The sequence below is a fragment of the Triturus cristatus genome, chromosome 2_1, assembly GCF_964204655.1.
Source record: "Triturus cristatus chromosome 2_1, aTriCri1.1, whole genome shotgun sequence".
NCBI classification, from domain to species: Eukaryota; Metazoa; Chordata; class Amphibia; order Caudata; family Salamandridae; genus Triturus; species Triturus cristatus.
The window spans coordinates 470,562,379-470,587,198 of record NC_140581.1 but is presented as its reverse complement, the minus strand read 5'-3'; the positions used below and the strand labels follow the sequence as shown (position 1 = coordinate 470,587,198).

At 45.7% G+C, this 24,820-nt stretch overlaps 1 protein-coding gene across 2 annotated transcripts in view; it reads right to left on the bottom strand.

The window, feature by feature from the left end:
* The window catches only part of CERT1 (ceramide transporter 1), a 944,792-nt gene that overhangs the window by 435,701 nt on the left and 484,271 nt on the right, over window positions 1-24,820 (bottom strand). For both annotated transcript variants that reach the window (XM_085632300.1, XM_085632301.1), the window contains exon 4: window positions 21,742-21,849. In XM_085632300.1, the coding sequence (XP_085488426.1) occupies window positions 21,742-21,849 (108 nt within the window). The remainder of the gene's footprint in view (window positions 1-21,741; window positions 21,850-24,820) is intronic.

Below are 24,820 nucleotides of genomic sequence, written 5' to 3'. Positions count from 1 at the left end.
CATCTCCATATGCTCGATGCTAGCTTAGAGAGCTGCGGAGAGTGTGCGCCACCTTGTTTTTGTATATAGTACATGGCTGTCATGTTGTCTGTGCGGACTAGGACTGCCTTGCCTGAAATCTGTGTTTGAAAAGATTTTAGGGCTAAAAATATGGCTAGTAACTCCAGATGGTTGATGTGGAGTAACTTTTGTTGGTGTCCACCTGCCCTGCAAGGTGTGATGTAGTAGGTGAGCTCCCCAGCCGGAGAGCGATGCATCCGCTGTCAGTACTATCTAAGGAACCAGGTCCAGGAACGGTCGCCCTTTGGAAAGGTTTTTGGTGGTCCACCACTGCAGAGAGCAATGTGTACGACCGTCTACCAATACCAGATCTGTCAATTGGCCCTGGGCCTGGTTCCATTGGCGCGCTAAGCACTCTTGGAGAGGACGCATCTGGAGTCTTGCGTGAGGTACTATGAATATGCAAGAGGCCATCATTCCTATTAGTTGCATGAACACTCGAGCTGGGAGAGTGTTGTGGCTGAAATTAGGCGCATAGAGCCTGAATGCTTGCTATCCTGGCAGGACTGGGGTAGGCTAGCGCTCGAGGGGTCTATGGTGGCACAGAGGTATTGTTTTACGTGAGACGGTTTCAGATGGGACTTTGCTTGGTTTACTGTGAAGCCCAGTTCATGAAGTAGCTGGATAGTGGCGTGCGTGTCTTGTACACACTGGTTGTATGAACTGGCCTTTATTAGCCAGTCGTCTAGGTATGGGAAGACACGGAGGTGTTGTCTCCGCAGATGTGCTGCCACTGCTGCTAGGCACTTGGTAAATACTCGTGGTGCTGTGGTGACTCCAAATGGGAGTACTTTGAATTGATAGTGTTGGCCGTCCACTACAAATCTAAGGAACTTCCTGTGAGCGTTGTGAACAGGAATGTGGAAATAGGCGTCTCAGGTCTAAAGTTGTCAGGAAATCCTTGTGGGAGAGCAGTGGAAGTACCTGCTGAAGTGTTACCATGTGAAAATGGTCTGAGTGTATGTATCTGTTTAGGGGCCTGAGGTCTAGGATGGGCCTTAGAGTGTCATCCCTTTTTGGTATGAGAAAATATAGGGAGTAGACCCCTATATTTTGTTGGTTGGTAGGAACTAGTTCTATTGCCCCCTTTTGTAGGAGGGAGACTACCTCCTGCTTTAGTAGTGTTAAATGTTCCTGTGACATTGGGCGTTGTCTATGTGGAATGTTTGGGGGGTAGATGTTAGTTGGAGGCAGTAGCCTGACCAAATTATTTGTGTTACCCATTTGTCTGAGAAGATGGTAGTCCAGACAGGAAGGAAATTTTGGAGTCTGCCCCCGACCGGAGTGGGATGGTCTGGGGGGAGTAGAGTGAAGTCATTGGGTAGGTGCGGAGGCAGAGCGGGCGAGGTTTGTCTTGCCTCTGCCCTTATTATTGTTGCCTCTGTAGCCGCCTCTTTGGTAACCCCTTGTAAAGGTGGATTGGGTAGGGGCTTTATATGAAGTGGAAGCGGTGTCAGAGGAGTAGCCTCTGGATGTGCTTCAAAAGGAAGAGCGGCGAAAGGCGCGCCTGGGAGGGTGCGATTGTAAGGCTCCCATAGACTTCGCCGCATCCGTGTCTTTTTTCATTTTTTCTAGGGCCTCATCCACTTTTGGGCCGAACAGATGTTCCTGGTCAAAGGGGTGGTTCAGGATGGAAGCTTGCACTTCTGGTTTAAAACCGGAGATCCTTAGCCAGGCATGGCGACGGAGGAGGATGCTGGTGTTAATGGCCCTGGAGGCGGTGTCAGCTGCATCTAGGGCACAGCGGATGGAGGTATTGGTGATTGTTTTGCCCTCCTGAATTAACTAATTTGTCCTATTTTTATATTTGTAAGGGAGGTGTTGCATTATGGCTTCTAGTTCGTCATAATGGGCCCGGTCGTATCTTGCCAGAAGCGCTTGTGTATTTGCGATGCGCCATATGTTGGCAGCTTGGGATGCAGTGCGTTTGCCCGATGTGTCCAAGAGTTTCGACTCTTTGTCAGGTGGTGGTGCTTCGCCTGATGCTTGGAAATTTGCCCTCTTTCATGCAGTAGACACTACGAGGGAATCTAGTGGTGCTGGCCCTCTGATTTAGGCAGGATCTGTAGGGGCGGCTTTATATTTTTTGTCTATGTGCGGGTTAATGACCCTGGCACTGACCGGGTCTTTAAAGACCTCCGGCGCGTGTTTGATAACTCCTTTGAGCATGGGCAGTATGGAGGTGGCCCTATGCGTGGTGTCGAAAGTATCGAGAAGGAAGTCCACCACCACAGGGACAGTATGGAGATCCACACAGTGATAGTGTGCAGCCCCTTTGGAGTAAGTGGTTGAACCCCAATGAGTCTTCTGGTGGGGATGGTCTTGAAAGGTAGAGATAGTCTTGCGGAACGTTAGGAATGTCAGGAAGGTTAGTCGTCCCATGGGTCTGGGGAGCCTGTAGGAGTGGGGTCCCCTGTAGGTTGGTCATGGGGTTCGTCCCCTATGTCATCATAGACATCATTATCATCATCCGGAGAGTGTGGCGGAATGATGAGGTGGGGTGGGAGAAGAAGGTGGTGGAGGAGGGGGGAGGTGGAGGAGGTGGAGGAGGTGGAGGGGGTGGAGGAGGTGGTGAAGGTATTCTCAAAGGGGAGGTAGCAAAGTCTTTCCTCTTTGGAGGTGGAGCTGGGGCAGGCTTGTTGAGCTGTCTTTTTGATGCTGAGCATCAAATGTCCGGTTTTGAGGTCCTTGGCCAGTGTCTTTTGCAATGGATCAGGTGTAAAAAGTTCTTCAGAGGGTGGCTTGTCCATCGGCGCCGAAGGCATCGGGCAGTCGTTTTTTTTGTTTTTTTTGTTTCAGAGTCTGCACTAGTTCGCTGTTTGGAAATATGCGGCTTGGAGGGCTGTCGGGGTACTCGGTTCAGAGATGGTTTTCTGCTTCAAGATATGGGGGTAGATGGCCTTGTGTTTTTTGCTCGGTTTCGGAGATGGTGTCGGTACAGAGGAGTGTTTCTCGGCACCGACGGTGGGCTGGCTCGAGCCCGAGCCGCCAGAAGGCTTAATAGGCTTCTTTACCGGTCCCGAAGGTACGGTGTGGGAAGCAGTGTTCTTGGTCGTGCCTAGGCCTGGAGGTGAAGGCGTGACCGAAGTGTTTTTCGGTGCCGTCGAGGGAGAGGGGGAGGGGGGGGGGGGGGGGGATTGATTTCGGTACTCACGACCCTCTGAGCCGGAGTGATGTCCTCCACATCTGAATAGTCTGCTTCGGAGGCGCTGACGAGGCCCTTGTCAGTGTTTTGTCCTTCTGGAGCGTCGACGCCTTCCCTGAAGATGTCGTCTGGAATCGCCGTCGACGAGTGTGCCATAGTCCTTCGTGCCCTTCGGTCTCTAATGGTTTTCTTGGACCGGAAGGACTTGCACGCCACAGTCTCGAGCCTCGTGTTCAGGGGAGAGGTAGAGGTAGAGGTTACATACTTCATGAAGGTCGGTGTGGGGGGATTTGGACCCACATCGAGGGCACTTCTTGAAGGGAGTCCTTTCTATTAGCCAGGACCGGAGCTTGGGTAGGCCCGAAGGCAGTCGTCGACTGGAATCGAAGGTCTTGATCAATGAGAGCTGCGCCAAGTGTGGAGATCGCGATCGAAAACAAAACTGCGAATTGGGGTGAGGATTGTGCGTCAATTGGAGAACTGGAAACTGTTCGGAACCGGAGCGCAAAGATCACATCCGAGCCCGATGGCGGAAAAATACAATCTGAGGATGGTGCCAAAGCCCATGCGCAATACGATCCAAAGGAGGAGTCACATACCTCGTGACTTCCAAAGACTTTCCAAGAGGAAAAACAACTGCAAACATCCGGGCCCAACACCAGATGGCGATCTATGCACAGTGTGTAATCTGCAGCTCATATGCCTCGAACATCTTTTTATGCATTAGAATAAGACATGTCAGAACTGCCAAGCCCACCTTTACCCAAGAGCCCCCTCCCTTACTCCGGTCATGCCACTCCTAGGCTACACTGAAGAACTACCTGTCACACACAGGAAACGTCTCACTGTGACTGCTCCTGCCAAAACGCAGGGTAGCATGCCGATGGAGCAGAGGACAGGCCCCCAAATTCAAAGATTGGCTGAACGATCTAACATGGCACCGGGAATAATGGACTACTTATGCAGGGATCCTGCCATTAACTTTTCGACTACGAGACATCTGGGACCCCCTGCTGACGTACTTGAGAGAGACTGAAGCGTCACATAACTGATAATGGAGGTTTGAGGTGTGAGTGCACATTGGAGAGGATATAATGCGACGAGAGGACAGTAGAACCCAACACTTTTAACAGGAGGTGCTGTGCTAGACTTATTACCTGCTCTCACAACGTACACTTCCACATCGACGTGAGGTACATTTTGTAACCTGGCAGCACAGCTCAGTGGTCTGGTATGAAGATCTAAGGGGGAACAACAGTTGCTTATCAATTACTTTCACGAGAGGCAGTTTGGAACTACACGATCTGCATCAGTGGCTCAACTGTTTTGAATGTGGACATATGTACCATGCAGCAAAATGGGAATGCACTACTGCACCTAGCTGCAAAAACTTAAAGAAATGTAAAAAAAAAAAAAAATGGCCAGCAGTTCTAGGTAACTGATGTGTGGTGCCATGTGTTGAAGGGCCCAAACCCCATGTGTGGGGAGGGAGGTGTCTGCGGTGGCAACATTCACCTGTGAAATCAGGTGCGAGAAAGTCTGGAAGTTATTGTGCTTCCACTAATGTGGGGAGTGCTGCCCTTTAGCAACACTACAGCTTCCCAGTAAACCTTGGTTTGTGATGCATAGTTATAGCATGTGAGGAGAAATTGATTGATCAGTGCCAGTAATGAACTCATGTAGATGTTGAAAAGCATGGGCGAGAGAATAGAGCCTTGAGGTACCCCTGCTTTTGTGAAGTATGGTTTGGACGAGAAAGGTGGGGTATGGATGACATTAGTTCTGTTGCGAAGGTAAGACGCTATCCAGTCTAGAGCAGTCCTCTCTATGCAGGCCTCGTAGATTCTTTGTAGCATAGTGTAATGGTCAACCGTGTCAAAGGCAGTCGAGAGGTCCAAAAGAAGTAGGGCAGCAACCCTGTTGCAGTCAACTGTGTTCTTCAGGTCATCCCGGGTGGCAAGGAGGGCATATGTGCCTCTTGGAAAAAATCCAGTTTGTAAGTCTGAAGGTATGACATTCTTTTAAATGAATTGTGACATCTGGGCGAAAGCTGCTCTTTCACAGTTTTCCCAGGAAAGGACCATTCGAAACGGTCTGTAGTTGTCAGGGTTCAGCGGGTCCAAGTTTATTTCAGTAATGGGCGTATGTATGTCTTTTTTAGTTCTTCTGCTTCCGTGATGTGTGGGTTTGAAACCATATCTTATGCGGATGATACCCAGGTGATAGTCCCTATTGAGGAAAGTCCTGTGGTAACTAGACTCAAATTCCGCCAGTGTATGATCAGCATAGCAAAGTGGATGAGGAAGAATTTTCTTCAGCTTAACTCCTCAAAGACCGAGATGGTCCTATATGGCAAGGCGAAGGAGATGTAGACCCCTGAATGGTGGCCATCTGAACTAGGAGATGCACCTTCCCCCAGAGGTTGGGCGAAGAATCCGGGCATAAAAATTGATTATTTAGCAATGGATGAGCAGGTAAAATCAGTGGCTGGGGCCTGCTTTGGAACCATGCGAATGCTCAGTAGGATCTTTCCATGGATTACGTTCACGGCCAGACAGACCCTTATCCAGTCACTTTTGATTAGTCGACTGGACTATGGTAACTCATTGTTGGTAGGGATGAGGGAGGATTTGGCCGCCAAGTTACAGGTGGTCCAAAACACGGCGGCCCGTCTTGTTCTTAACAAGCCGGCTCGGACCCCCTCGCTACCCCTCCTGCGCCAACTACACTGGCTCCCTACAAAAAGAGGTCCATCTTCAAACTGTTATGTTTAGTCTACAAGTCCCTCCACGGGCTGGGCCAAGCCTATTTGACAAGGAGGCTCGAACGGTACCATCCTGCACGACTGCTGAGATCCAGCAGTCGAAATATGCTCAGTGTCTGAAGAGTCAGGAAGGTTAGGATGGGCGGCCAGGCCTTCTCGTATCTGGTTCCTACCCATTGGAACTCCTTGCCAGATGAGATCTGTGCCTGTACTAATCTCTGTTGTTTGAAAAAGCTACTCAAGACCTGGCTATTCTAAGCATTTCCTTCACCTCCTGGTGTTCTTCTCTAATGCGCCGAGATCCCCTTGGGGATGAATCGTTGCGCAATATAAATGAGTAAATAAATATAAATAAATATTCTGGTATTTAAGGAGTTGCTGATGATTCTCCTTACTGAAGTGGTAGCAGAGGTTGTTAGAAGAATTGTCTTTAAGGTTTGTAGTGGACACAGGTCAGAAGGGCTGCCGGCAGGCCTGCGTGCTTTAACCAGGTCCATAAATTCATTGTGTGAAATGTGTTGGAAGGAACGAAGAGGCTGGGTTAGAGTATTCTTGGATTGTAGCTTTATAAAAGGGTTAGCGCTGATACTTTGTCTCTGTCCAATATGTCTGCTTTGTCCATGTAATGATTTGCCAGTTTGTCTGTGAATTTTTGAGTAATGAGGAGCTGCTTTTAGGCAATTTGGTTTACGAAATTTATTGAGAATTGTATAGAATTCTTTAGTTGCACATTTAGCATTTCATTTTGAATTCTGTCTGAATAGTATTTTTTCTTTTCTTTTTTGATAACCAACTTGTACAACCTGTTAATTTTCCATAGGCAAATTTGGTCTTGGTAGGCATTTGTTTTGAGCCAGGCACGTTGCAGCCTTCTAATTTGTTGTTTTATCTCTTATCTCTGTATTGTTGCAAGGTGCTTGTTTTCTTTTGGTCTGTTGTGTGGTTTTTAGTAGCATCTCGATATCAAAAGCTTCCTGTAGCCACTGATGTCTCGAGCTCCACTTGACGCTAGTTGTTTAAGTGTTCCAAACTGAGTTTGTCCCATGGCCGATAGGTGGATGCACATAAGGTGGTTTTAGATGCATCGCTTAGTATCGATTTATGTTGAAAGGCAAGGAAATGGTGGTCTGACCATTTGTCCGGAGTCATCGTTTGAAAGGTAACTAGTTCCGTATTAGCAAAAATTACATCTAGGAAGTGTCCAGCGATTTGTGTGGGTTTGTGGATGATCTGATGCAGGTTCAGTGCGTCTAGGCCAGCAATGATAGTTTTTGGATGAGGCATATTTGGTTTGTCAAACCAAATGTTGAAGTCACCCAGAATGCATAGGTTGGATTGTAGTTTTCTCAGGTTTGAAACCGTAGCTAGAAGTGTGTCTGGGAAGGTTGCCTTGCTAGCTGGAGGTCTGTAAAGGAGTAGGAAGTTACAGGAGGAAGACTGTGGTATTGCAACTGGTGAATAGGGCCTCATAATCTTTTATGGAGACGATGTCAACTTTAGTGATATGTAATGTTTGTCTGAAAACAACAGCCAGCCCACCTCTGTTTTTTGCCTATATGATTTTGGGTGATCAATTGATAGCCTAGAAGAACGGCTTCATGCAGGACTGGAGCCATATCATCTCCCAACCATTATTCAGTTATGAATAGTAAGTCTGGTTTTGCGTCAGTGAGAATGTCGTGGATGTGATGTTTGTTCTTAGAGAGTGATCGAGCATTTATTAGGAGACAGTTTAGAGAATGTGCTTGGAGATAGCTTGACTTTTTGTTGAGGAGTGAGCAGTATTTTGTAGGGTTGCAGCTGGTGTGTCAATGTTGGTAGGTATGTGAGGATGGAAATAGTTTAGCTTTTATGTATATTGTTCTTCGTTCAGCAGGCTAAGAAGACATTTTGATGGGCCAGTGTGCGTTGGTGGTGAAGGTGTTTGAGAGTGAGTTGGTTTGCTGTGTTATTTTTGTAGTGTAACCTTGTTGTGCAGTAGACATGGAGAAGTGAAGTTGTGAAGTGTGGCATGTTGCTTATTTTGTTTGTTTTTAAGGAGGAAGGTGTACGAGTTAGGGGTGGCAGTGCAGCATGTGGGTCATGTAGTAAGGATCTAAATTGTCCAATGGGTTTGAGGCAGCTGAAAGAGTTGCTGTGATGATGTATATGTTTTGGGGTGGTGTGGTGGAAGAGCAAAAGCTTGGTATTGGAGTTTGTTCATTTGTGTAATTTGAAAGATGGCTGTATGTTTGTAGTTTGGGCTGCTAGGTATTATGAGGTGTTGCGCTTGAGAGGTTTTGTGGTGCTGGTGTGCGCAATGTGTTTTGTTTTTGAGGAGTAAAGAAAGGAGATGCTGATCTATTTGTTTTATGAGATGAATTGGTTAGTATAGTTTTGTTTGTAAGTGAAAGTTGTAAAGTAAAGGGGATGGTGATGTGTTTGTGAGTAGAGTGTATGTTGTGTGTAAGAGGTAATGAAGTAGCGTTGGGAGTGTTTGTCTTAGAGTGGTTTGCTGCAAGAGGTAAAATGTGTGGTGCAGTGGAGTGTAAATGTTATGTGGTGGTCTTATAGTGGTTGAAAGAATAGGAGGGTGTTGGTTGGAGAAATGATGGAAGGCTGAGTATAGGTTTGTTAGTGACAAAAAGGGGTCTGTTAGGAGTAGTTAGAGCAGAGTGTGTGTGTCTGGTTGAGGGGGGGGGGGGGGGGGGGGGGGGGAGGGCTTGATTGCAAGTTGGCGGTATTGCCAATGTGGAATCTACACAACTGAACCTTAGCAGCTAGCAAGAGACCACAGTAAGGAAACCCTAGATGATGATGATACATTAGCCCTTGCTGAGGAACAGCTTAGCCCGCTCTGTTAAAAGACTCTTCGGTGGACCACGCGTCTGTGCGAACCAGGAGCTCGAGGAACGAATGACGCCACTGGACGAGGGATCCTCCAACCTGAACTACTAACTGCACGCCGCCCTCCTAAAATGTGAAGATTTAGAGAATCGCTCCCATAGAGACAATATTAGAGTGAGAAACCTGGAGGAGGGCAGTGAGGGCCCAGATCTGGAGGCGTTTATGGTGGGCCTCTTTTCCAGATTTCTGAGAGGCAATAGCCCGAGGTATGGCTAGAACATGTTCACAGAGTGGGCCAGCGTCTGACGGGGGAGAGCAAGCGCCCAAGGGTTGTCATGGCCAAATTCAGCTCCTTCAAAACCAAGGAATTTGTTCTACAAAAAGCCAGCAACAGCAACACTATTACCTTCCAGGGTGTCACATGCTTGCTCTTCCAAGACGCAGCTCAAGCCACGTTGGCTCGCCAGCAATAGTTCTGACCGATCACTGCGGCGTTCACGCCAGATCAAATACAGATGGACCTATCCTTTTGACATCACCTTCTCCTTTGGCAACAAGCAATGACACTTTACACAGTTTAAAGGGGAGGCGGCTCAGATCGGTTTAGAAATGACAGGGCAGAAGACCCCGGCACAGGCGAGTGTGGAACAGCCGCAGGAGCAATGCCAGCCGAGGTCCTGGCAGTACCAGGGACCTACCCACCCACCTCGGCCCACGCGAGAAAATGCTAGAGACCGTTCGGTGTCCAGTGATTGGCAAAAGCGGGGCTCTAGGTGCGGTCCTGGACGCGCCCCTGGAGTCACCAGTAGTGAAGATTTTTCATCACGCTGGAGACTTCGTAGTTGACAGTTATGTTCATATTTTGTTGTCTTATTACCGCAGTGCATGTTGTATGGTTTTACATTCTGGAGGGGTGGTGGCGGGCACATTGAGCTACCTCCGAAGCAGATAAATTCTCCCTACACACGATCTAATGTCTCTTAAGTATATGGACCTCCACGCCTACATAATAAAGAAGGTGGCGGTTTATACACAGGTCAGTGGTGTGGGCTTAGTAACGCCCGGTACTTTGTATAGCTATCTTTGCGGTGCACAAGGTGAGGGAAAACCACACAAAAAACCTGAGAAGTGGACCGAGGTCCCAGTAATTCACACAAAGCATATGCACACGCTACAGTATTCATTGACAGTTCAAAGTGAATATACAAGGTTTCTTCTACTTTATTCAAACACAGGGTCCAGCCAACACGCGTTTCGTCCAAAGGGAAAGTGACCCTGGACTTCTTCAGGGCTGGAAATTATACAAAAGGCTCTTTTACAGTAATGACAAAGAAATGTCTGTGAGAACATATAAAAGTCTGACACGTGCGTTGATGTGTTGTATTTTAGGAGACGTGGTTCACTGCATTACCACGTGCAAGGACATTGGTCAATGGTGTGTTAATGGAATGCCAAAGAATCGGCATCAGGAGAAATAGTTTTTTACGCATATTCGTTTGCGTACAACGGAAATAGCATGAGAGCATGCAGTTATATTGTGTGCATGCTAGTGCCTACGGTGACAGGCCATTTGTGCTAGATATGTGATTACTTTATGAAATTAAACCTTAACGTGAAAATAGGGCTAGACCAGAGATGGTCTAATCGAGGAAACAACATATGAAGAGAGACAACAGGAGTGCATAGACTACGGCGTAGAAAGTCCAAAGAAACAACACCCCCGAGTGAGACAAAAAAAAAAACCACAAAAAAAAAATAATCATCAAATCTAGGGGGAGAGGAGTGAGAGGGAACGCATACCTGATATGACAAGACAATTAGCTGAGACCTGAGGGAATTCAATATAAAGTTCTGTTTTGTAATCTGAAGACAAACATTCTGTTACAGAATGTAGTTTAGAATCTAAGAGGAAAAAACCTCACCTAAAAGCGGGTGATAATTCCAACCCGGCCGGTCATGCGTGATACCATAGGAATCTTTATAGATGAGAATAAATCAGTCTGGAAAAGAGTTTTAAAGACATTTTTTAGCCTATTGTTACCAGACGGGTTGTGAACCCTGGTCTGGAGTTCAGGTGACAATAGTAACATGAGAAGGGTGAAAACACACCTAAAAGCCGGTACACGGTCCAAACCAGTAGGTCAGAAGAATACCTCCAGTAAGTGTTTTGAAGGTATTGGCACCAAATCTGTTGATAAGAGGCAAGTCTCATCATCACCGATAACTACCAATCGCGGTCAAGTTAAGAATTGTAATCGTTGCCCTTGACCTACAGGTTCTAAAAATAGACTATGTCTATAAGGGTGTCCTGAATATCAAATCTGACTCAAAATTACATGCAAGAGTACAGAGAGGCCGGTATTGCCTTACAAGTCTGTCATTTAAAGAGAAAGGACAGAACCACGTATTAAAACTTCAGTAAATGCAACAATCGGAAAGCCGAGGCTGCCTGCTACAGAGGCTGAATTAAAACTACATCAGCGAGGAAAAAAGGGGCTACACACAACCCAACCTAGGGAGAGCAGAGGGTAGAATTTACAGGGTATGTAGAAATGACACACTCAAAGACAGGGTACAGATAATCACGGACAAGCATCCAGTCAGGCTTCTTACAGATTTCAGTAACCCGAGCAATATCCTTAGCAAGAGTCTCAATAAACACTTGTAATATGGTCTTTGAGGGAGCTGTCTCCTGTGAGTAATCTCCAAACATCCACAGATCACATACAGACGTGGTAGAACTTTGAGAACCAGACTGAGCCCCAGTTTCACCACAGAAAAAATGAACACAACTTGGTTGACACAGAAATCACTAGGCTTCTACAAATGCGGTTCTTGCGGTGTATGTAGGTAGGCCAAGAGCAACATGAAATAATTTGCTGCACACAACAGAAACTACACCATCAGATCAAATATCAACTGTGGTACTAAATATGTGATCTACGCAATAGTGTGTGCATGTAAACGTCTTTACGGATCAGTCTAGCTTTATTAAGGGGCGTCAGACTCATGACAACCTATGTATGATAGTGCATCTAAATCAAAGTCCAGAAAACACACATCCCGACAGCCTTGCTATCACTAGACGGAAAGAGGGCCTTCGACTGGGCTGATTGGTCCTTCCTGAGGTGCACCTTGCGACGCTTGGTGTTCAGTGTGCCTTTCCTGGGCATGGTGCAGGCCAATTATAACTGTCTCAGGTCATTATGAATGGAGTAGCCTCTTACTTAAATTATCGGGAGGGTACGGTACAGGGCTGCCCTATTTCATCAATGCTCTTTATGCTATGCATAGAAGCACTGGCTGCGCGCATCAGGGCTAACCCAGGAATCCATAGGATCATGTTTGGGCCGGATGAGCACATAATCTCTTTATTTGCAGATGATGTTCTGCTACCCATTACAGAACCTTGTACCTCCCTCCCCGCTATTCAAGCCAAACTCAAAGATTTTGAGACGGTGGCAGGGTTCAGGTTTAACCTAATAAATCTTTCTTACCTAATCGATCAATGTCCCCGGCGGGAATGACAGCCATTGCAACGTCCCCACCATTCAAGTGTTTCCACAAAGAAATTGAGTACCTGGGTATTAAAATTACACCTAACCCATCAGCTCTGTATAAAGCTAATTTCCCACCCTTGGTATGACAACTTAAGGCAGATTTTAAGAAGTGGGGCTCCGCATACATTACCTCGATTGGTCGCATTAATGTGATTAAAATTAATGTATTGCCTATTTCAGGGCCAGACGATTTCCGAAGATAGAGTTGTTTGCCGAGCTAAAGATGACAAAATTCATTTGGCAGGGTTGTAGGGCCTGCTTAGCCCAACAACTATTTACCAGACTGCGACTCTCAGGGGTGGTCGTCTCTCCCAGATTTCCTCCTGTATTATAGAGCAGCCCAACTCGGAGTTAAGCAAAAACAGTTGATGGATCGAATGCAGAACAATGTCATTACAGAGATCAGGGCCTAAATCCATTGTTTTTTTGCTCACCATGCCATTCCAGTTTGAACCCAGCCATACGCAAATCAGTCTTGACCCTGTGCCTCAGGGGAACAGACCAGCCTGAACTGCCAAGCCAGGTCCTCCCTGGACTAACAACAAGCATCCTAGGACCGGTTTCGGGGTTTCACCCCTCTTCAGCCAGGATAGCTTGATTCCAGTGACATGTAGAGCACGGGACCCACGTCTGGAAATATCCATCCCACTCGGGGTGACAAATGCAAAAAGAACAATTGATGGACAGAATACAGAACAATGTCATACATTCACCCCAGTACAGAGATCTGGGCCTAAAACCACCTTGCAGAGGCAACAAACCTCGGGCGGCTGTCCTTGGAGGGGGAATTACAGAAAGCTGAGAAATCGCACAAGGAGGGCCTGTCTATAAAGGCCCAGAGGAAGGTAATGGCATTAAAGGGCAAGCTCCAGGCGATCTATGCTAATAGGGCAGAGGAAACCCTTTTACGCCTCCAAGCCCGAGGGTACGATGGTAGTGACATAATTGGCTCTTGGCTGGCAAGACAGCTTCGGGCAAAACAAGAGCAGGAATACATCAGACAGATGACGTACTGGGCACTTCTCACTACAGTGAGGAGAGGAAGGCAAGAGCCTTTAGCAAATTCTATAAAATACTCTATAAAGCGGATACACTGGATGAGTGGGATCAAGCATAATATTTAGACTTGCTTGAACTCCCACAGGTCGCCCCAGCCTTCAATGAAGTTGTGAGTCAGCCCATAATGGACGAGGTCCAGATGGCGATAGATGCTTTAAACCTCCAGGAGGCCCCGGGACCGAATGGCTTCAGCGCAAAGTTCTGCAGAACGTTTGGAGCTGAGCTGACACCATTCAACGGATCTCTTTAACGAAATAGCAACTTCGAGCTAGGTATCTCAGTCAATGGGGGAGGCGTTAATTACTTTGATCCCTAAAGCAGGGGAAAAAAAAACATATATATATATATATATATATATATATATATATATACACACACATATATACACACACACATATATACACACACACATATATATACACACACATATATATATACACACACATATATATACACACACATATATATATATATACACACACACATATATATATATATACACACACACATATATATATATAAACACACACATATATATATATAAACACACATATATATATATAAACACACACATATATATATATATATATATATATATATATATATACACACACACATATATATATATATATATTTTTTATCCAAAGGTGTCCAACGGTCCCGGACTGAAGGCGCTCAATTTGAAGGTGCGGTACCCTTGCGGCTTGGACCACCGCTAATATACCAACAATTTTTCTCCCAGTTTGAAAGAAAAAGCAGGGTCGCACTCCAGCGAGTTAGGTAATTCTTGATATTTTATTCAAAGTTCATCCACAGGTTTCGAGATGCAAAAGAAAAACCAACGCGTTTCGTCAGCGTCCGCTGACTTGCTCACGGTTAAATCTCTAAATCAAATCAGGTGTTTTTAACAAACTTAAAGACAGGAAGTGGTCATACCTTCCTTTCCTGTCATACACGGGGTGGTTAAAAAGCCCCGGATTTCTGGGAATTATGGTCCTGTTAATTAACCAAATTTTACTATCAAAAATAGGCTGAATTTAAAACGAAGGGCTGGATATTAGCATAGAACTCAGTTAATTATAATGCCAATGTTAATGCATCGTCATTTTATGGTTCCAAAGCAAATTAATTTTCCATGGCTCATGAGAGTCCTGTTTCAATGAAAAAACTTACTGTGTAAGTGAATGCCCTCTGGTGGGCAGACATTGCTCTGTGCCCTCTGGTGGGCCTTGCATCTTAAAAAACAGGGCTACTTTATGGGCCATAGTGTTCATTATTGATGTCAGAATTGTTACACAAAATAACCATATATACAGATATATAACAGTGTTATTGAACAACTTAATGTGTTGTGTTCATTTGTGTTACTGTCTAAAGATGTATGTACAGTTATTCGGACTGGTTCAGACCAAACGGTGTCATGCTTCTGAAGTTGATAATGTGGCGTGATTCTTTTTGTCTTAGTAGTCTCTCCCGATTCCCTCCACGTGTATTGATTGGTACTGTTTCTATTCCAAAAAACTTTAGCGACTTCCAATTGCTGTTGTGGTGTGTTTCCATATGCTTTGCTACCGCGTTGTTTTTGTCCTTGTTTTTGGTAGCCCTTGTATGTTCCAGAATCCTTTTCTTTAAGTCACAAATGGTGCTTCCCACGTATTTTAATTTACAGGGGCATTCAATGATGCAAACAACGTGGCTAAAGAAAACTGGCTTCATCAAATGTCAAAACTGTAAGGTGTGCCAAATCGCTAAACCACTAAGTGAGATCACAATGGCAAACAAAAAAACCTGGAAAATCAAACAATTGATATCTTGCAAAAGTCAATACACTGTTTACATCATTGAATGCCCCTGTAAATATCAATAATTACCTAACTCGCTGGAGTGCGACCCTGCTTTTTCTTTCAAACTGGGAGAAAAATTGTTGATATATATATATATATATATATCAACAATTTTCTCCGAAGAAGAAAGAATAGGGTCGCACTCCAGCGATTTTTTCCAATTCAATACTCCATTTATTTTCAATTCGTTACAGTCCACAAATCAAACGCAAACCAACCAACGCGTTCCGTTAACTTCCGTTAACTTGGTCACGGTTGTTCCCTTTGAAAAAAAACATTACATTTTAAGCACCTGTGCTGCAAGGAAATGTTATGACTTCACTTCCTGTCATGTCACGGGGTTTTCTGTCCCGGACTTCTGGGAGATGTAGTCCCCGCGCAAATTATACATTTTTCCTCGAGCAGGCTAAAAATAAAACAGTTTTACACTGATAATACTAACAATTTTAGGAATTTGCATCGTTGAATCATTACACATTCGGTTATGTACCACTTATAAGCAAAGTGCAATATTTTTTCTCACATAGTGATGTCTCACACTACCATTTGGTTTGGTTCAACCGCAAGGGTTACGCACCTTCATTGAGCGCCAGGAACACCGGGACTTTGAACCGTTGTGGAGAGAGAGAGATATATATATATATACACATGTATATACACACACACACACACACACCTGCTATAGACCCTATAGCGCTTTTAAACCTGGACGCTAAGGTATACTCTAAGATACTCACTAGCAGGCTGGAAGAGATTCTTCCAGACTTGATCCATAAGGATCAGTCTAGCTTCATTAAGGGGCGTCACTCATGACAGCCTATGTATGATAGTGCATCTAAATCAATGAAGTCCAGAAAACACACATCCCGGCAGCCTTGCTATCACTAGATGCAAAAAGGGCCTTCGACCAGGTCGATTGGTCCTTCCGGAGGTGTACCATGCGACGCTTGCTGTTCAGTGAGTCTTTCCTGGGCATGGTGCAGGCCAATTATCACTGTCTCAGGTCCTCATGAATGGAGTAGCCTCTTAATTTATTGGGGGGTGTGGTACAGGGCTGCCCTCTTTCATCAATGCTCTTTAAGCTCTCATGGCAGACTCCCGTAAAGGGTGAGCGTATATATGGTGTCTGCTTGCCGGGTACCTATCGGAGGGTCAGCCGCTCTTTGCCTGTGGCCCTAGATTGCAGGCCCATCATCTCTTTCAAACATAGCAAACCCTGACCCTGCTGTGATCCTTCTGGGGGCTCTTGGCCTCAGGGCTTTAGCGCTCCCCCACCCCTTCCCCGGCCCCCCTCGCTCGCCTAGGAGTGGTGTGCTCCCCGCCCTTCCCCTGGGTTGGCCCATGCCTGCCCCATGACTTCCACTGTATATGTCAAATATGATAAATGCCACAGGATTGTTTAGTTTTATTTTATTTATTGGTTATGTTGGAGGCCCGGGCTTATATTGTAAAGGTCAATTGAGAGATATGTAGATGGTTTGCAGGTGCAAATTGACAAAGGGGAAAGCTGTACCTGAATATACTATGGGATATGCTGAGTACTTGTGGGAAAGAAGTGTTTTGTCTTTAGCTATCTATTGCTATTGGCTTATGGTAATGCTGTGACGAGCCTCATAAATTGTTAATCTTTGAAAATGCAATAAAAAGATTTTGATTTAAAATAAATCCTGCCTTACACCCAATGCAAGTTTGAGGAAGTCTGAAATTATTTTAGTGGTTACTTACTGGGTTTGCCTCCAGAAGGTAGTATAGGGCCTATAAAACCTAGAAGAGAGACAGCTAAATTGAGATCTTAGGTAGATCACAGGTTTAGGTTATTGGGGAAGACGTTGGTTTGTGAAGAACCTGACCAAATAGTGTCAGACAACTAGCTCTCAAATCTCACTTGAGATCAATTACAAGATTTCATATTGCTTCTGTATGAATATCCTACAAAACAGTCTGAACAAAGCAATAACATACCAAGCTGAAGTGGTAAGGGACATCAGAGACCAAGTGAAATTCTGAAACTAAAAACTGGAACAAGTACAGAGTTATGTGTAGGTGAGAGTAAAACATTCACTGTCAATCAGCAAGTATTTTGACAAGGGCTTCGCGTCACAGCATTATTATGATGGCTCAAGAATATGTCAACAAAAGTTATATATTATGGTACAATAATGCAGAAGTAATATGATGGAATAACTACTTCAAATGACGCGCATGGTAATAGGGCCACAAGAAAAGAATCATCCAGTAAAACAGAACAATCATTACTTCTGTTCCAAACATTTATGGATGGATACTCCATCTTACAAAATTGTACTTCTGCTTAGGCAGCCAACAGGCAACCCTGCTTGTATTACTGTGGGATGTAGAGACAGAACTGGCATGGGGAGGTGTGTACAAATATGTGTAAGCGGGGGTTCCAAGTTTCAGAGAAAATGTAGGCTACCAGAAACCTATTGTGTAGATGTGGTTGAAGGGGATACAATGTTGGCCTAAAATCAGATTTTGTAAACAACTCCAATTTAAATTGTTTATCCCTGTAATAAACCTGCAAATACTGATGCATATGACCAGTGCTTAATTTGAGCTGGTGGTTACAGATGGGGCCCGGCATTTACATTTGCTCATCAGACATTTACAGAGAGCAAACTGGAGAAAACACACAAAGGTGAAAGAAGGTAGAGAACAATGGAAAAACTGTCAAAGGGAGACAGCAGGAAGCTGCAAGAATGAGATTAAGGGGCAGAGAGTGCCAGATAGTGGATCAAAGAGGCATGAGCTGGATTCAAGTCTACACAGCCTTGGTATTCCTTGTGCCACCATTTAACAGCAATAGGCGGGGGAGGCTTCTAAGCCGAGCTTTTGCAAAATGTAATGACGTGGATCCAAAATGGCAGAACACGGAGTAAAACGAATCAGAAAATTACAATATTAACATGAGCTAAAACTGTTCAGCCAGATCTACTAATATAAATAGTAGGCTCAGACTTGGGTAATCCTAATTTTGGGTTCTCCATTAACATACTACTACGTTTCTGAAGAAAAAGAACAAGGCCTCTGAGCTAAAGTAAATAAAATGACTAGGCATTTATGGAGTGGAGAAGTTTGTATTCTGCTAAGTATGGAAACCTCCCGATATTGAGTTCCAGGAATAAATTAACAGAAAAGCGAACACCACAGCAGACTGTGCTAGCCGTGTGCTGATCAGCTTAATCCAAGAACTGAGGTGGTCTGTATCCATAGCCCAATTCCCCACTCATCATTGGACACACCAAATACTGTAAATTAATTCATCCATGAGAGTTTCTGAACTGAGTCAAGAAGAGGAATACTTGTAACCACTAGGCAACAGGACAAAAATGGAAGAAACATCTAGTCAGACCAAAAATAGGATAGATCCTTAATATCACATGCAGAATAAACATAATCCAGCTGTTGCCGCAGAGCCAGCCAATCAGCAATAAGACACAGGCAAGATATAACAGACTGATGTGAAACTGTCGCAATGTCAGCTCAGACTATGTGACGAAGAGGACATGGGAAAGGCCTCTGAGATTAGATTGTATTATAATGCCTAATCGTTCATCAGGGTTATAACCCTGCGATACCAAGAGTCTGTGGCAACACTTTGAGCCTTAAATTACTAATTATCCAAAAAGAAGCTGTCTCTCTGCCATTAAGAGTCCAGTCAATGCTTCAAAAACTTTAGAAGATTGTTGCTGTTATTCCCTCAGGAGGAGTCCTGACTCCTGCTCCATACAACTCTGCCCTGATACACAAAAGGCTAATCTTGCACTTCCTAGTCCCATAGCAACATTTGGTTGCCTATCAAAGTTCTCCCAAGGCAACCAAAGTTGTCGGATAGTGTGTCTTGGAGGTGGACGTGCTATGTGGCCACAATAAGAAATGTTGAGATGATGTTCTGCTACTAGTTTAGGAAGACATGATGGCAACAAATATTTCCATATTGTTGTTGGCCCTTCATGCTGGGGAGGCTAGGTCAAAGCACGAGCTGCAGCTTTGTTCCCTCCAGGGAAAAGAATGCTTTTTCTCCAAACTGCCACTGGTCATCGAAGAGCATGTCCATGAGTAAGGTTTGATATCTCTGAATGGGCCAGCAGAAAGCACCCAAGAACACCAAAATAGCATGGCAGCAGTGACCATGAATTGAGCAAACGTGTCAGCAGAACCCAGGCTACACAAAGACCTGTTCAGATGCATCCAATTAATCACCGGTCGACCAGGTCCATACACTGCTTTTTCACATCATCTGGCAAGCTGATCACTAAGTGTTGCCAATTCCCACAAAGTATGAATCGATCAACCCTCGGGGAAGTAGCATTAGCAATGCAGAGGGTCAGGTTTCCAGAAGCAGAGCGTCAGGTTTCCAGAAACAAAGGCTTCTCAGCCCACAGAGTCGATATTCTTTTACTCTCCATCAGGAGGTGCCGCAGGAAAGGCATTCAAGTGCTTTGGACAACCAGACTTTCCAATGACCGGTCAAAAAGTAAAGAACATCTAGAGCAGCCTACGAGGCCTAGCTGGACTGCTAAGACCAAAAAGGATTTTTTCCCAAGCAGGAACGACAGGCTCCAATAGGGCTCCACTAAATAGAAGCAAGTGAACCACTGCTGAGAAGGGGAATTGCAAGAGCTCAATCAAAATGTTAGACTGCTCTTTCACCGAGGGCAAGGTCACTGTCAAGGTTTCAGCATTCTTTAGGGCTTCAGTTGTAAATGAATAAACTTCCACTGAAGCAGGCCAGAGGAATAATGGGTGTGATGGAAGCCGCATCCGGTGAAGTGCCCGGCCAATTAGCCTTTTGTAATCAAGATACAAGCCTGCAGTGGTATTATAAGGAAGGCCGTTATCTGCCTCCGAATCATCCTCTGTACAGCACTATTGGAACTGCAAGGACTGATCGGAACTGAAAATCTCCCTCCATCCTGGCAAAATGTCTAAGCCCTGGGCTGGTGCTCTATCCAGGATGCATGATTCTAGATTGCCTCAATTTTTACCCCTTGCCACACAGATAATTTCCTCTGGACGCTGACAGTTCGGAGAGCAGTCTTAGTTTGCGTAGTCACCGAATGGTGTTCCAACTGAACGGTAGATGGCACCTTGGCAGACTGCGGCGTCTTCCGGGGGAGGGAATAGTTCAAGTGTGCAGAGTCAGCAAAGGTGGGCTGATGGACCCGGAAACTCTGGTCCCAGTGATAGGATTTTAATTGAGGCGCTCGGTGCCAGGGAACATCATCGCAACTCCTAACAGACATGGGAATGGGATCATTTCCTCGAGGAAGAGGAGAACTTCACCTCTCTAGGGTGCTTTTGTGGGATTTTTAATGGGATGATCTTATAAGAAATCTTTCTCCTTACACGGGACTTGCCTTTTGGAGAGAGACCGTTTAGGCATGTCCTTGCGAAGCTTAGTAAGAAACAACTTGGCCTCCGCCCCTGATGGATTTTTTGCGTGCATTGTGGCACAAGAAGTTAGAATATTTCAGTATTAAGACTATACAGAGAGAAAAGTATTCATTATACTCTAACTCAGGGTTTCCCCCAAACGGTTGGTTAGGAAAGTGGGAGCCATAAATAGAGATGACTTTGAATTCTTTGTTTAACTGGTCACATTTACCTGAGGTGCTTCAAAGACAGGTCAAATGTCAGGCTAGGTCTTCTCATAAATTGCCTTAGTATATGTGTTTACATTTCTTTCTCGGACAGCAGAGTGAGAAGGGTTTTTAAGTGAATTATGTGACAATCTTGAAGGAGTCCAGGGGATGCCATGTTTTCGCAAAACATTTAAATCCCTGTAAATTAACTATGTGCATTCAGCAGTTGGGAAAGCAAAAATGAAGCATATTTATTCTGTAATTCTGAAGTGTGCTGGCGACAGATTTTAATAGGTTCAAAACAAATTAATACACGATACTTAGTGATGTACTAATGATACATTTTCACAGAACACCAATCTCCACATTGTCATGTGTGGTAAATAGTTTTATCAGTAAAACGGTGTACCTGTGCAAAGTTGGTGTCCATTTCAATGGAAAATGTGCTTTCCCTCAAGGACAATGCACCACCACACGAAGCTTTAGTTACATTTGAAAAATCGCCCTTCCTCACGTCTATTAAAGGTAGGTAGGCCGCGAATGTTGGTCATTCTAAAAATTGGGTCATGATTACAACAAACAAGCTTGACTTACAATGCTCGGATATGCCCTTTTCCACAGTGGCTTACAAAATGGAATGAAATAAAAAATGTCATGTGAAAAAAATACATAAAATCACACCATTTTGCAATAGCTTTGACGAGATTGGATATATCAATTCCGAACTTCCCAACTTAAAATGTAAACGTCACTTAAGATGACTAACATTTGGGGCAAAGCTAACAAGCTAAACAATAGTGCTTCTACAGTGTTACACATAAAAATAAAACACATTTATACATCGAGAGAAATGACATGACTGGATAAGTTATTCAGTAACCTTGAATGACGAGGTGGATGTAGCAGAGTACCCGCTTGCTCCAGATACAAGAGATGCCACAGAGCCATGTCGTCGTAAGCTTGTTTCCGATCCATAGCCAGATTCAGACTGAAATCAGAAAGAGATGCAATTTTCAGATAAATTGGACAAAGAACTGCTTTTAAGTGCTTCGTAGTCGCTTCAAAGAAATTTAGTTTTCCATATTGCCACTGCATAACAGGACGGTTTGCTTTATTTTGGATTATCACAGAAATAAAGACAACAGAGTTGAAACAGTAAACAAAGGCTTTCACTTTTTTTGTAGTAGTTGGTGAAGGAGAGGCTCGAGCTTATGCTAGGTATAAGTTGGGACCGTGCATTTATTCTTAGAAGTGCATTGGTAGATTCAAGGAACAAGTTACTTACCTTTAAAAAGGCTATTACTGGTGCACACGCTAGATAAATCACCTCGCGAGTATCCCCAAGCTCCAGACCGGATCCACATTTTTTTAATCAACTGCTCCAGCGCGGTCGCACCATGGAACACTGTGGCTGCCTCACACCACCTCTGGAAGTGAAGATTATAGTGCCAGATATAGGCCCAACACCTGCGCACTGACATCAGTTTCTCCTGAACTTTTCTGAAACCCTCAGCCATGACAGATTGGTTGTCAAAGTGTGCCAAATTTAGTTTTGTATCTTTTAAGAATCATGGAGGAGTCCATTCCACTGAACAGAGAGGGGGAAAGGTGGTGAGAAATCTGCAGTTAGAGCATTACCAAGGCTACTGACTGCAGCGAGACTTCTGTCAGCAGCTAGTCATCGATAAAAGGGAATGCATGTTTAACTGACCTGTAAAGATTGGTTGCGATCAGTCCAATCATCTGCGCAAACACAATAAAAGCAGGAGTGAGGCTGAACGGTAGAACAACAAATTGCAAATGCTCTATCCCCACAACAAACCTAAGGTAGCAACATGCAGCAAATTATGTCCTGCAGGTCAAGGACATCATCTGATACCCCGGATCCAGGTCGAAAAGGCCCTGGCTATAGTCCGCATCTTCAATGTGTCTTTCTGCAAGAAAGCGTCCAGAGAAGAAAAATATAAACATCATCAAGAATCCTCCATCTGGGGGAGGAGCCTAGCGCTTGATCAAGATGGCCGCGTGAGCCTTGAGCTCCCGCAACCCTCACGCCCTCCTGCAATTATCCTGTCCTAAATCCTGATTTTCTTGCATGGAATCCTGCAGATGAGTCACAGCTGGGGCAATTGACGTTGTCCGGGCTAAGATCGCCCACCGGAGACCGAAGTTGTGCATGGCGGAAGACTGCGGCCTACCTCCGAAGGATGCCAGGGGCTTGCGTTGGCAGGATGCCCGGCCACTAATTGAACAACAGCGGCCTTGGGAGGTGTGAACTGGCGGACGGGTGCCGCTGCACTTTCACTTTCGCTTTCACGCCCTTAGCTTGCTCTGGGTTGGGAGTGCTTCGTGCCGATCCCCTGTTAAGTGGAAGGCCTCCAATCGACCCTGGCTGGCTGCTGAAGTCCTAATTGACCCTGTTTCCTCTGGCTGACTGAGGGCCGTCTTTTTGCTACTGACCGCCCAGCCGTTCGAGATGTCGACCAAATCGGAGGCAGACAAGCCGAAGTCTAAGACTACCAGGCGGGGAGGCTATATCCAATCCAACAACATGGATCGTTGTGCCCAGCAGAAGGGGTCGCCTGGTGGATCGGGACAGTCGCTGGAAGCACAGAAGGCCGATTCATCCCCAGCCTCGGAGTTATCATTGCAGGATATCAAGGGGGCGATAGATGGGATGCAATCCTCGATTGGGCGACAGTTTGAGACCCTGGCGCACAAGGTGGACATGATTTTGGTGGATGTCAACTTGATTCGCGCGGACCTGGGCAAAACCAACGAGCGGGTCAAGTCCCTGGATCTCAAGGCTACTGGCCTCGCGGACGATGTTTCGGAACTCCAGGCTGAGGTTCGTAAGTTACGAACCGCGAATGACCTCTCCGCCCGCCGGCTCGAAGACTTTGAAGGTCGGGCCCGGCGCAACAATGTGCGCCTTATTGGGGTCCCGGAAACTTCGGATGTGATCTCCGTGGATTTACTCGTCGAGGACTTGGTGGTGAATCATCTTGCGCCCAAGGGACTCGGCAGGTTCTTTGCGGTTGAGTGGGCTCACCGAGTGCCTGGTGGACGGCCTAAGGTGGGAGCCCCCCCGCGGCCGATTGTCGCCCGGATCTTTAATTTTCGGGATCGAGACGCTATCCTGCAAGCATCGAGGGTGACAGGCCCGGTGCCTTTTCAGAATAACTGTGAGCTTTTATCCTGACTTCACCCAGATGGTGCAGAAACAGAGGCTGAGTTTCCTGGGGGTGAAGCGGCGGCTTAGGGAGATGGACCTGAAGTATGCCATGCTTTTCCCCGCCAGGCTACGTGTGGTGTATGAGGATCGGACTTTCTTCTTCGAATCACCGGACATGGCAGGGGACTGGTTGGATGCGCTCCCTCGGCGACAGCCCGGCCGGGACCGTGTGGATGGAGCGGAAGGCGACAGGGATGGACAAAAGTGATACCTCCGGTGTCTATCTGTTTTGACTCAGCCCCGGACAGTGACTCGCACCCTACTGCAGTAATGGGAGGGCGGCGGGGGGACGATAGGAGCTCTTTCCTCCCTTGGGGTACTTTTTGTAGATTTGTTTTTGATAGGGCGACAGGCACACTGCAAGTTGGGGGGGCTTTGTAAGCTGACGCAGGGGTGCAGGGAGGGGGGGGGGATTCGGGATGTTGGGGTTGTTGTTGGGGGGGGGGCGTTTTCTTGCAAGGCGTAGCAACTGTTCTCATTATTGTCCGATCGTGGTTCTCCGGGGGGGGGTGGAGGTCTCTGTGTTTGGGGATGGGGGATAGGGGCTTAAACATAATTAGCTGGAATGTTAATGGCTTAGGGGATCGTATTAAACGGGGGATAGTCCTGCAATTCTTGAAATGGTCCTCGCCAGATGTGGTCCTCCTGCAAGAGACCCACCTTATAGGGAATACATGTTATGCACTTAACAGAAAGGGTTATAAATTCATTGCTCACTCGGGGT